General features: G+C 45.9%; 1 protein-coding gene across 2 annotated transcripts in view; it reads left to right on the forward strand.

Moving 5' to 3' along the window:
* Positions 1 to 13,115, forward strand: part of ADGRD1 (adhesion G protein-coupled receptor D1) — a 192,207-nt gene that overhangs the window by 127,073 nt on the left and 52,019 nt on the right. For both annotated transcript variants that reach the window (XM_063144072.1, XM_063144073.1), the window contains 2 exons: positions 1,434 to 1,545; positions 8,273 to 8,426. In XM_063144072.1, the coding sequence (XP_063000142.1) occupies positions 1,434 to 1,545; positions 8,273 to 8,426 (266 nt within the window). The remainder of the gene's footprint in view (positions 1 to 1,433; positions 1,546 to 8,272; positions 8,427 to 13,115) is intronic.

Below are 13,115 nucleotides of genomic sequence, written 5' to 3' on the forward strand. Positions count from 1 at the left end.
TTCAGGTGATGCCTTCACCTTCCGCCCAGGTTTATAGAATGAATAGCATGTCCTCATGGCAAACTAGCAACACCTTCCCCATTTGGGGAAATCTACCCATACCTGAGGTTGGAAGATGTAGATGTTACACAGGAAGGAATATTTATTCGTTTATTACATTTTATATCCCACCTGTTTTCCTCCTTAAGGAAGCCAAGGTGGATTATGTAACCCTCTCCCTTTCCCTTTTATCTTCACAACAACAACCCTGTGAGGTAGGTTGGCCTGACAGTCCGGAAACTTCAATTAGTTCAAAATATGGCAGCCAGGCTGGTCACTGGTACACCTAGGAGTGACCACATTACACCAGTTTTAAAATCTGTTCACTGGCTGCCAATTAGTTTCTGGGCGAAGTACAAAGTATTGGTTATTATTTTTAAAGTTCTACATGGTTTGGGTCCAGGCTATCTGCGGGATTGCCTTCTCCCATACAATCCACACTGCACACTCAGGTCCTCTGGGAAGAATCTACTTCAGTCAACCAAAACTAGGCTGACGGGTTTTATCCAGAGGACCTTCTCTTCTGCTGCTCCCAGACTGTGGAATGGCCTGCCGGAGGAGACACATCAACTTAACAGTCTACTAGCATTACAGAAAGCTATAAAGACTGATCTATTCTGGCAGGCCTATCCAGGGAAATTTTAGAATGTTTTTAGGATGTTTTAAGGATGTTTTAATCATGTATGCTATGTTTTTAATCAGTTTTTAATGTGTTTTATATTCACCCGTTGTTCCCCGCCTTGATCCAAGTGGAGAGGTGGGTAAGAAATAAATTATGATGATGATGGTGGTGGTGGTGGTGGTGGCTGCCAAAAAGTCACCCAGTAAGCTTCATGGCCAAGTGAGAACCCAGATCTCTCGATTCTCAGTCCAACACAATAAACACTACACCATACTGGCTCTGAATAGCCATGCTGGGTCAGACCAAAGGTCCATGTAGTCCAACATCCTGTTCACATAGTGGCCAACCAACTGCTATAGGAACCTTCAAGTATAGGTGTGAGGGCCTGCTCCCACTTGTATCCCCCAACAACTGGTATACATAAGCATACTTCCTCTGATGCTAAAAATAGCACATGACTATCCTGACTAGTAGCCATTGATACGCATATTTACTCAGAAGTAACTTTGACGGTGTTCCACCGGGGCTTACCCCCATGACAGTATGCATAGAATTGAACTCTAAGAGTGCAATCCTATGCATGCCTACTCAGAAACAAGGACTGTTGACTTCAATGAGGCTTTCCCCCAGTTAGTGTGTATAGGATTGCAGCTTTAATGTTACCTAGCTATTTTGGGTGAGTGCATTAGGCAATCCATCGGAAACCAACCCATTGCAGACAAATGGTCAACATAGCACTTCTCAGACCACTAACCCACATTTCTTTCCACAGCTCCGTCAGCACCATCCGTAACCAGCGCTACCACATCCATGCCAACCTGTCCTTCGCCATCTTGGTGGCTCAGATCCTACTTCTTATCAGTTTCCAGTTTGATCCTGGGATGGTAAGGCCAAAATAGGAGCATAGAATGTCGGGACGTAGCGTATTGCTTTACACTGAGTCAGACCTTTGGTCCATCTAGCCCAGTACGGTTGACACTGACTAGCAGAGAGAAAGGGGCGGCCAAGAAGGGAGAGCTAGAGAAAGGGAGGAAGGGGTGGCAGAGAGAGAGAGAGAGAGAGAGAGAGAGAGAGAGAGAGAGAGAGAGAAAGGGGTGGCCAAGAAGAGAGAGCTAGAGAAAGGGAGGAAGGGGTGGCAGAGAGAGAGAGAGAGAGAAAGGGGTGGCCAAGAAGAGAGAGTGAGAGAAAGGGAGGAAGAGGAAAAGGGAGGAAGGGGTGGCAGAGAGAGAGAGAGAGAGAGAGAGAGAGAGAGAGAGAGAGAGAGAGAAAGGGGTGGCCAAGAAGAGAGAGCTAGAGAAAGGGAGGAAGGGGTGGCAGAGAGAGAGAGAGAGAGAGAGAAAGAAAGGGGGTGGCCAAGAAGAGAGAGTGAGAGAAAGGGAGGAAGAGAGAAAGGGAGGAAGAGGTGGCAGAGAGAGAGAGAGAAAGAGAAAGGGGTGGCCAAGAAGAGAGAGCTAGAGAAAGGGAGGAAGGGGTGGCAGAGAGAGAGAGAGAGAGAGAGAGAGAAAGGGGTGGCCAAGAAGAGAGAGTGAGAGAAAGGGAGGAAGAGGTGGCAGAGAGAGAGAGAGACCTTTGGTCCATCTAGCCCAGTATGGTTGACACTGACTGGCAGCAATGGCTTTCCAGGGTTCCAGGCAACAATATTTCCAGCCCTACCTGGAGATGCAGGGGATCGAACCTGGGACCTTCTGCATGCAAAACCGGAGCTCCGTCACAATGAGCTACAGACCCTCCCATGCCCTAGATCACCGGTGTGTAGTTAAAAGCCTCCCACAACCCCCGGTGACGGCCACTAAGATGGTTGTTTCTTTGCCACTACCAGGAAAATAGCGATCCTGAAGCCAAGGAACAGCAGGTGCCTCCCCCCTTGCCCTCGCCCTGCAACCCAGCTTATAAGCAACACTGGCCTGGTTCAGACAACACGCTAAACCATGCTGCTTAACCACAACATAGTTAATGGAATGAATTAATGCATCCCCTTAACCATTTTGTGGTTAAGCAGCATGGTTTAGTGTGTTGTCTGAACTGGGCCACTGTGGGGAAAAGCAGGTGGTGTACTGACAGCAATGGGGTCCACAGAGGGAGAGGCCAAGGGCCACACGTCGCGAACTCCAGATTTAAAGGAAGCTACTGTGTGTATATATATTGGCTTGTTTCTCACAGCTTTATTAAAATGAAGAGTGCCTGGGTAATGGGAGTTGTAACACCCTAATGCTTCTGGAGGTTTTTTTTTTCATTCCACATCAGACATTCGGCAATATGAAGTAAACATGACAGATGTGCATGCTTTAATTTTGGGCAGCACAAATCAGACAATGAAGGCATGCATTAATCATAGGCAGCCCGTGGGCTGCAGTTTTAAGTTAATAATTAATACTATTAATATTCATCATCATGGAGTTTTATCTGAGAAACTCCCGGCATTTGATGAAACTGAGCCGCTTTATCTTAATTAACAGATCGGATTTTTTTATTTTTATTTTTAAAGAAATGTTGGACAGACGATATAGTTCCAAGTAGGGATTGTTTTCAGGTGGCATTTTTATTGCAACTTTTTTGGAAATACCTTCTAGTTGCTGGAAAGCACTGAACCCTTTTCCTCTGCTTTGCATATCCAATGCATACACAAGCACTGATAAATTAGGAACATAGGAAATTGCCTTACTCCAAGTCTGACCATTGGGCCATCTAGACTATCAGGGGGAATCATAAGACAATAAAATGTGCCATGCTGGATCAGACCAAGAGTCCACCCAGTCCAGCATTCTGTTTTCACATCTCACAGTGGCCAACCAGCCATCGGCCAAGAATCCATAAGCAAGACATGAGTGCAATATCACCCTTACACCCGTGTTCCCTAGCAAGTGGTGTATATAGCCTTATTGTCTCTGCTACAGGAGGTAGCACATAACTATCAGGGCTAGTAGCCATTGATAGCCTTCTCATCCAGAAATGTATCCAACCCCCTTTTAAAGCCATCCAAATTGGTGGCCATCACAACATCTCGTGGTAGAACATTTCATAATTTACCTGCTATGTGAAGAAGTCCTTCCGTGCACCTGATGTGAATCTTCTACCAATAAGCTTCATGGGATGGCCCCATTTTAGTGTTATGAGAGAATAAAAAGTCTCCCGATCCACATTCTCCACACCATACGTACTTTTCTACACCTCTATCATGTCTCCCCTTAGGCCTTAGCTAGACCTATGGTTTATCCTGGGGTGGTCCCGGGGTCATCCCTGCCTGCTCCCGGGATCCCCCGTGTGTCATTTACATGAACAGGGATGACCCCGGGATGATCCCTGGATAAACCTTAGGTCTAGCTAAGGTCTGTGTCTCCCTTTTCCCCCAAGCTAAACAATCCCAGCTGTTGTAACCCTCCCTCATAGGGGAGATGCTCCAGACCCTTGCTCATCTTAATTGCTCTTTTCTGCACCTTATCCAGCTTTACAATATATTTTTAAACATATGGCAACATCCCTGCAAAGAGGCAGATAAGGTACTGGGTGAAGGTGGAGGCAGGATGAGAAGAATCCGGTTTTAGAGGGGGAATAAAAACTTGGAGAGAATGAAGCTGAGCAGGAAAGATGCAATCAGGAAAAAAAAATATCCCAGAAAACAAGGCAGGAAAACATACCAGAGAACAATTGTCAATAAATCAGCAAGACAGTGTGTTAAGTCCAAAGAGGCAAGCAAAGCCAGAGGGAAATAAAATGAGTGTAGGGCACACAGTACAGAGATGAGAAAAAAGGATGTTTCATTGTCACGGTTGCTGTCTTTTCATTTTTGCAGATACACACACAAAGTCACACACAGTCACACACACACACAATCACACTCTCTCACCATGTCTGCACTGTTTCATATGAGAAGCGTTTAATTTTTGAAAAAGACAACTTTCGCTGAAGTCCTGTATGCAGTTCCTAGGCAGTAACACACATAGAAACCAAGGGGGTTTACTTCTTCTTTTTAATGGATTTACTCAATTTGCACCTCCTGGGCCTATAAGTGAGCCAAGGCAGAGTTTGGCTTGCACAGTTTTACGAGCTTTGCGATGCAGCTCATCTTGGAAACGCTGCACACAAAACTTTGCATACAAAATGTGCATATTTGAGAAAAGTGTGCATGATGGGGGGAAATACTTGGAACGGAATGGAAAGGGTCATGGAAAGTACTTGAGATGAAAGTACTGGGGGAAGTGTGACTAATTGAGGGAGGGAGGGAGGGAGGGAGGAAGGGAGGGGGAGAGAGAGAGAGAGAGGTGTGACCAAGAAGAGAGAGCGAGAGAAAGGGAGGAAGGGATGGCACAGAGAGAGAGAGAGAGAGAGAGAGAGAAGGGGGTGGCCAAGAAGAGAGAGCTAGAGAAAGCGAGGAAGGGGTGGCAGAGAGAGAGGGGGTGGCCAAGAAGAGAGAGTGAGAGAAAGGGAGAGACAGAGAGAGAAGGGAGAGAGACACACACACAGAGAGAGAGAGAGAGAAGGGGTGACTAAGAAGAGAGAGTGAGAGAAAGGGAGGAAGAGAGAAGGGGAGGAAGGGATGGCAGAGAGACAGAGACAGAGAGAGAGAGAGAGAGAAGGGGGTGGCGAAGAAGAGAGAGTGAGAGAAAGGGAGGAAGGGGTGGCAGAGAGAAAGAGACAGAGAGAGACAGAGAGAGAGACACACACACACAGAGAAAGGGGGAGCCAAGAAGTGAGTGTGAGAGAAAAAGAGGAAGGGGTGGCACAGAGAGAGAGAGAGAGAGGGGGGTGGCCAAGAAGAGAGAGCTAGAGAAAGGGAGGAAGGGGTGGCAGAGAGAGAGGGGGTGGCCAAGAAGAGAGAGTGAGAGAAAGGGAGGAAGAGAGAAAGGGAGGAAGGGGTGGCAGACACAGAGAGATACACAGACAGACACACACACACACACACAGAGAGAGAGAGGGGGGTGGGTGGGCAAGAAGAGAGAGCTAGAGAAAGGGAGGAAGAGAGAAAGGGAGGAAGGGGTGGCAGAGAGAGAGAGAAGGGAGTGGCCAAGAAGAGGGAGAGAAAAGCAGAAAGGGAGTAAGGGGTGGTACAGAGAACAAGAGAGAGGGGCAGGAGTGGAGGGTGGCAGAAAGAGAGAAAAAGGGTACCCCCACTCAGTTTTATTCCTGATCCTGCCCATGACTGGCTTTTGCTCCCTGACAGGCTTACCTCTTGAGGAAAGTGACTGTCAACAGAAAAACATTTCCCTTCCCCTAGTCTGGGGTGTTGGCGGGCAGAGTGGAACCGTTTTGCTGAAAAAATATGATTACTTCTTTTGTGTTCTCTGTTTTCAGTTGGCTCTGGGAAAAGAGCAAAGAGAGAAAGCTCTTCCCTACCAAATCTTGTCCTGGCAGAAATCAATTTCTGAGCAATGCATTTTTTGTCCTGGCGAAGCGGTACGCCAACCGGACTCAATAAGCGCTGCCCTCACAATGCATTTTTTGTCCTGGCGAAGCGGTACGCCAACCGGACTCAATAAGCGCTGCCCTCACAATGCATTTTTTGTCCTGGCAAAGCGGTACGGCCGTTCTCAACAAAGCGGGAAACAGGGCATTGACTTAGATCCGTAACACATTCGAAAGTGGGGTGGGGAGGGGTGGGGTGGGGTGAAACCTGGGCAAGAGAGGCCTGTACAGAATCCTTGACTTAATATCCACAAAGTCTTCTCAAAAGGAGACCACCCACACCGAAGCAAGCTAGGGTGAGATCAGAGAACCCACTTGGGATGGAAGCGTAATGAGCGTATGAAAGAGACACACACAATACGAAGCACTTTCCATGTGAGCACGTTTTTAGCCTGTCTTTTTTCATCAAGCAGGCAGGTACACAGGCAAGGGGACGTGGCAGACAGGAAAGCCCTAACGACCTCTTTGAGGAGTAATTGATAAGAGCAGTTACAACAGGGCTTCAGGGAGGAGCACCAATTAAATGCACAAGTTTCAAATGCCTGCATTCGTCCTACACAAAGCCTCCAAGCATCATCTGAAAGCACGGACTTATATCCCAGGGGAGTTTCTGTTACAGTGGCTTCCTCTTACCCAATGGCGCTTCTTCCCAGTACTAAGAAATATTTTTAGTAGACCCTTCAGTTTCTTCTGATTAAATGCCCTTCCTTGTTTTCTGTGGCGCCCATCAAAGACACGGCTATGTCGTGGTCTTTGGTGGTGTAGTGACAAGTTTTGAAGTGCGGGCGATCACCAGGACGGTTGCCATCACCACATCCCCAAGGAGATCCTCCAAATCTGAAACAGCTGTATTGATCCATATCAGCAAAACATTTCTAGCAGTCTTCATCTCCACAAGGAGCAAGTCTTTTGAAAAGCTTGATGGGTCTTAACTGCCCGTTGAAGACCATGCCAACCGAAATCACCAGAAGGAACAATATATTGAACCAGAACCTACCTGGGCATTACAAACAATATCTGGGGCCTTCCTATAAATGCAACCTTCAAGGGAGGACTGGAAGGTGGAAACAAGGGAGAGGGCCTTCTCAGTGGTGGCCCCCCCGATTATGGAATGATCTCCCCACTGAGCTCCCCGCATGCATAATTTTGGAAATTGCACACAAACGTACTTTAATAATTGGAGAAGACTGTGTACATTTCGAAGACACACACAATTGATGCGTACATTTGGAACAACATGTAGGAAAATATACATGGATTCTCATGTGAAAAGTAAAAATAAAAGCTTGGAATTTGAGACAGACTCGAGCTTCCAAATGGAATTTGGAGGACTTCTGCAAGCTCGGAGTTTGCTGATTTGCACATCCGCAACACAGAGGACCTTAGGATGTTCAAATAAGTGCTCGTGCACACACACACACACACACACACACACACACACACACACACACACACACCCCTCTCACCTAAAATAGTTGTGCACTGGTTTGGGGCTGATGTATGTGAATTCTACGATGTCTGACTCACCTTGTGACTCTGAAACTTGGTAGCTCAAAAGTTAAGCTGGTGCACAGTGCTCATGCCTGCCTTGCCCAATTACCATGGTTCAAATCGGGGAGGGAGGAATCAGTCAAATGCAGAAGGCTGTTGAAAGCTTTGTATGTACACCACAGTTTATGCTTTAATGCAAGTGGTTCTGCATTTTATTGTTTATTTGAGCATCGCATTGCTTTTATTTCCAGCTGATCTCATCTATGCATGTGTTGTGCCTTCATCTTGTAAACTTGATTTCCTGCTTATTTGCTGCGGTTTAAATAAATCTTCCCAGTTTATTTTGCTTTTGGCCTCACTCCGTCCCCCTTCTGATTACCACCAGCAGCTCGTTGGAGCCAACTCAATCGAGCTAAAATAGGACCTGTTTTACAAAAGGTTGCAGCACAGCATGGGGAGAGAGAGAGAGAGATGCATCCCTGCGTTACCTAGGAAACACTGGGATGTTCTTCCTTCCCTTTGACCCTGTTGAGTGGGGTAGTTGAATAGCCTTCACCTGAAGCGATTATGGAGCGTTTTGTATGTATGCGACACTGTGGCCTCCACTGAGCTGCCTAATGCGAGTTTATGCACCATTCCAAACAGTGCACTGGTTGGTTGGTGCTTTCAACATGCCATGCATACATCTCCATTCATTTGCTCACTTTGACTTCTTCGCAGGTGCCCTGCAAAATCCTGGCTATTCTCCTCCATTTCTTTTTCCTGAGTGCCTTTGCTTGGATGCTGGTGGAAGGCTTTCATCTCTACAGTATGGTGATCAAAGTGTTTGGATCTGAAGAGAGCAAGCATTTATACTACTATGGAATTGGATGGGGTAGGTGATTTCCCCCCACCCCCTTAAAAGAAGTCTAACATACACAACTAAAGCGAGTGAAAAAAGTGTGTTGCTAAAAGACAGCCTTCAAGAACGGCATGTGGTACAGGACTGATTGGACTTCCCCATCTCAGAATTCACATGGGGGATTCCTTGCTTGAATAGGGTGACCATATGAAAAGGAGGACAGGGCTTCTGTATCTTTAACTGTTGTACTGAAAAGGGAATTTCCGCAGGTGTCATTTGTATATATGGAGAACCTGGTGAAATTCCCTCTTCATCACATCAATTAAAGCTGCAGGTGCCCTGCCCTCTTTTAAATCTGGTCACTCTAGTATAGCTCCTGCAGCTTTAACTGTTGTGAATTTCACCAGGTTCTCCATATATACAAATGACACGTGTTGAAATTCCCTTTTCTATGCAACTGTTAAAGATACAGGAGCCCTGTCCTCCTTTTCATATTGTCACCCTAAAGCTGCTTGAATGAAGCTCCCGTGTCACACCTTGCCATTCTCTTTGTGGGAACGTAAGAGAGAAGGTCGCAGTGATACTTTTGGTCTTCTTTCTAGTCTGCTAGGAGCTCTTGGGGCCTGTGGGCAGCTCCCTCATGTGTTGAGCCACTGAACTGCAGTTTGCAGTTTTTTCAGTGAATTGGATCCTCCTAGATAGGAAGGAGATTGAGGGTTTCCTGTTCTTGCACTTTGCTTGAGCAACAAATTCATCCTGAGTTCTGGGATGACCTTGTAATCTTGGTTGTTCTTCTGTCCTGACTTCTGGCTTGCTCCATGATCCTCTTTCCTGGCTTGCCCTTTGCTCCTACTGGCTTGTTCTTCAACCCTGCCTCCTGGTTTGTGTCTTTTGATTTCTGAACTTATTCTTCAGTCCTGACTACTGGCTTGTCCTATAGCTCCTGGCTCATCTCATAGAATCATAGAATCGTAGAGTTGGAAGGGGCCTATAAGGCCATTGAGTCCAACCCCCTGCTCAGTGCTTGAATCCACCCTAAAGCATCCCAGACAGATGGTTGTCCAGCTGCCTCTTGAAGGCCTCTAGTGTGGGAGAGCCCACAACCTCCATAGGTAACTGGTTCCATTGTCGTACTGCTTTAACAGTCAGGAAATTTTTCCTGATGTCCAGCTGGAATCTGGCTTCCTGTAACTTGAGCCCATTATTCCTTGTCCTGCACTCTGGGAGGATCGAGAAGAGATCCTGGCCCTCCTCTGTGGTACAACCTTTCAAGTATTTGAAGAGTGCTCTCATGTCTCCCCTCAATCTTCTCTTCTCCAGACTAAACATGCCCAGTTCTTTCAGTCTCTCTTCATAGGGCTTTGTTTCCAGACCCCTGATCATCCTTGTTGCCCTCCTCTGAACACGCTCCATCTCATATTGCTGCATATGTCCTACCCTTGACAGGGTCACACATCCTTCCTTAAATTGCTGCTAGAAATAAATTGACAGTACTCTTTTCCAAGGCTACACTTTAGTGAAAAGAAAGAAAGAAAGAAAGGGGTATTAGGAGGTGGAATTCTTGATCTTCCACATAATGTGTCATTTGGCCCTTTCTTCCCCCATTCCCACTTGTTCTTTTTTCATTTCCTCCCATTTTCTACCAAATATGATCTGTGCAGTTAAAGAGAATCTAAGCAAGCAAATGTGCATGTGCGTTTGGACACATACACACATACCCCCCCCCCCAGTCTAGCTCCATTTATTTCTCTTTCAAGTCTGCCTCATTCTCATTGTTCTGGAGAGATAGAAACAATTCTTGTCAAACCTTCCCAATCAGAAAAAGAAAAGGAAGCGAGAACAAAAAGAAGAGTGATTCAAAGCATTTGAGAGCAGAATATCAGCCTAATTATGGATAATTTTGAAAATATTTTAAAACATACATTATCTTCCTCCCACCCCCACCCCAAGGGACTAATTTGGAAGATGAATCAAGAAGCAATTGCAGCAATTACTTAGCTTTACCACCATTGTCATGGGGATATTTAACACCTAGGCTGGGTTCGAGGGCATGGGCACATGAATGATATTCATTTTGGTGCTTCTTAATTGTTGCTTGTGCTCGAGGGTTGGTTCCCCCCCTTTTCATTTTGTCAACATTGTCTCCTCCTTCCTCTCCTCCAACCCCTTGAGTTATATTTTCAGTGTCTCGCTTTCACTGTTATCTCCCTGGGGGGATATAGAATGATAGAATCATAGAATAGTAGAGTTGGAAGGGGCCTACAAGGCCATCGAGTCCAACCCCCTGCTCAATGCAGGAATCCACCCTAAAGCATCCCTGACAGATGGTTGTCCAGCTGCCTCTTGAAGGCCTCCAGTGTGGGAGAGACCACCACTTCCCTAAGTAACTGGTTCCATTGTCATACTGCTCTAACAGTCAGGAAGTTTTTCCTGATGTCCAGCTGGAATCTGGCTTCCTTTAACTTGAGCCCATTATTCCATGGTGTCCTGCACTCTGGGATGATCGAGAAGAGATCCTGGCCCTCCTCTGTGTGACAACCTTTCAAGTATTTGAAGAGTGCTATCATGTCTCTCCCTCAGTCTTCTCTTCTCCAGGCTAAACATGCCCAGTTCCTTCAGTCTCTCTTCATAGGGCTTTGTTTCCAGACCCCTGAACATCCTGGTTGCCCTCCTCTGAACATATAAGGCCTCTCAATGCTGCAGCCCTGACTAATGTGTTCTTTCAAGTCCTATTCAGATGTGAGGGAGAGCAGGGACAGGTACACTACCCCTGGCTCCCTGCTGCCCTCCATGAGGTGGAGGCTGGGCAACTGCAGTGGGAGCCTGCATCAGGGTCGGCCCTGTCATTAGGCAAAGTGAGGCGGCTGCCTCAGGCTGCTGGTTTTAGGGGTCAAGGAAAGAAGGCAGGTAGCCAACCTTTGCCAGGCTTTGACGCCAGCTCTGCCTTTATCTCGGGCAGCAAAGTGTCCAACTCACGGAGGGTGGCATGGACGGTAACAGAAGGAGGGTGGAGCTCCTGTGCACATCTCTGCATGAGTAGTTTGAATGCCTGGGCAAAGCGTGTGTTTTATTAGTGAGAGAAAGCTCTGTATTTCAGCACTCTTGTCACATACGGAATGTTAGGCATGTTGTGTTCGGAAGGAATGTCAGCTCATTGTCACAGAGAAACATGAGCCAGGGATGCTTCTGATGTTACCATCTGAGTTTCTGTCCCGACTGTGGGATTCTGAATCACATTTTCAGAATGGAACCCGTGCATTAGGGAGAGATTTATTTATTTATTTATTTTCAAAAATTCTCACTGTAGGTATGCTTTTTAAAACATTTGAAAAATATGCTGAGAATTGTATCAGAACATTTGGAGAAGTGGGAAAGATGGTGAATATCTATTTTTTTATTTGTACATTAGTTCAGGAGGCACAGATCAAGTCTGTTCATATTGGAATTAAAAAAGATCACATTTCTCATGCGTCCTCAATCAGGAACCCTCCATTATTCCACTTGTCATTTCCAAACTTTCTACACTGCACTGTGGGCTCCAACTTTCTCCCTCTCCTCTCTGCATTAACAATGCACATGTATACATTGATATAACATTGTGAAACAACAAACAAACATTCTTAATGTGATCATACATGTCCAAAATCAGAATGTAGAAGTGGATAACATCACAGACAGCTCCTGCTGGTTTGGAATTCAGACATACTTAACTTTTGTGTTGCTCCAACAACTAAGAGATTGTGAATGAGCCTTAAGTAGGTGTTTGGTCACATTTAGGTTTTGTTTTGTTTGCTCCCCCACCCAGTCCACCTAAATAAGGCCTTCTTCCTTAAATGGACCTTGTTTGTTCAAGGAGATTCTGGAGTTATGACCCTGAATGGAAGTGATTTCTTCACTTTCTGGTGCCTCAAGTTGTTGGTTCTTAGCAAGACAATCTGTTTATTTCAGAGTAACAAAATCCAGTTGTGTTTCACCATGGTGGCCCACCAAAAGCCACCTGAATTTTGCCAGTCTATCTTCTGACATTCCATTAAAACCTAAAAAGGAAGAGCTGAGCTTGCATGCCATTTTACATTCATGGAATTAGTTTGTCTTGTTATCCAGATGAATGCTTGCATTTCATCTGCTTAAGTTTTACCATCTTGCCGGTGAACTCTCTCCTTAATTTTCTTCTCCAGTGCAGTTTTAAGGTGATAAATAATCTAGTTAAAGCCCACGTACATCTCAAAAATGCTTTGGGAAAGCAACCAGGTTAAGGCCATATATCACCTCAGCAGACTTGTCTTAAATGCTTTTGAACTGATATTTCCCATGCAATGCGTGTAACTCTTCATTTCCTTATTGTTCCCCCCCTTTAAACCCGCTCCATCTTGAGCTTACACAGATATTTAACATTTTTACATTCAGTAACAAGAAAAATGGGAAAACTCTCTGCAAAGACTCTGGTTCAGCACTTTGGACAGCTCCTTTAGAGTTCTGGCTGCTTCTGATGGAAAGCCAGAATGGATTTACAGCCCCACCCCCCCAAATGGAGCTACCAGACTCCACTTCAGAGTTTCCCATGGTGGTTGGAAGAGACGGAGCAGGAATCTAAGTGGGGGATCCCCTCCCTGTATCTATGGGCTCAGTGTGCATGTTAGAGGGCAACCAGGATGATCAGGGGTCTGGAAACAAAGCCCTATGAAGAGAGACTGAAAGAATTGGGCATGTTTAGCCTGGAGA

Source organism: Elgaria multicarinata, chromosome 18, assembly GCF_023053635.1.
Source record: "Elgaria multicarinata webbii isolate HBS135686 ecotype San Diego chromosome 18, rElgMul1.1.pri, whole genome shotgun sequence".
Taxonomy (NCBI): Eukaryota; Metazoa; Chordata; class Lepidosauria; order Squamata; family Anguidae; genus Elgaria; species Elgaria multicarinata.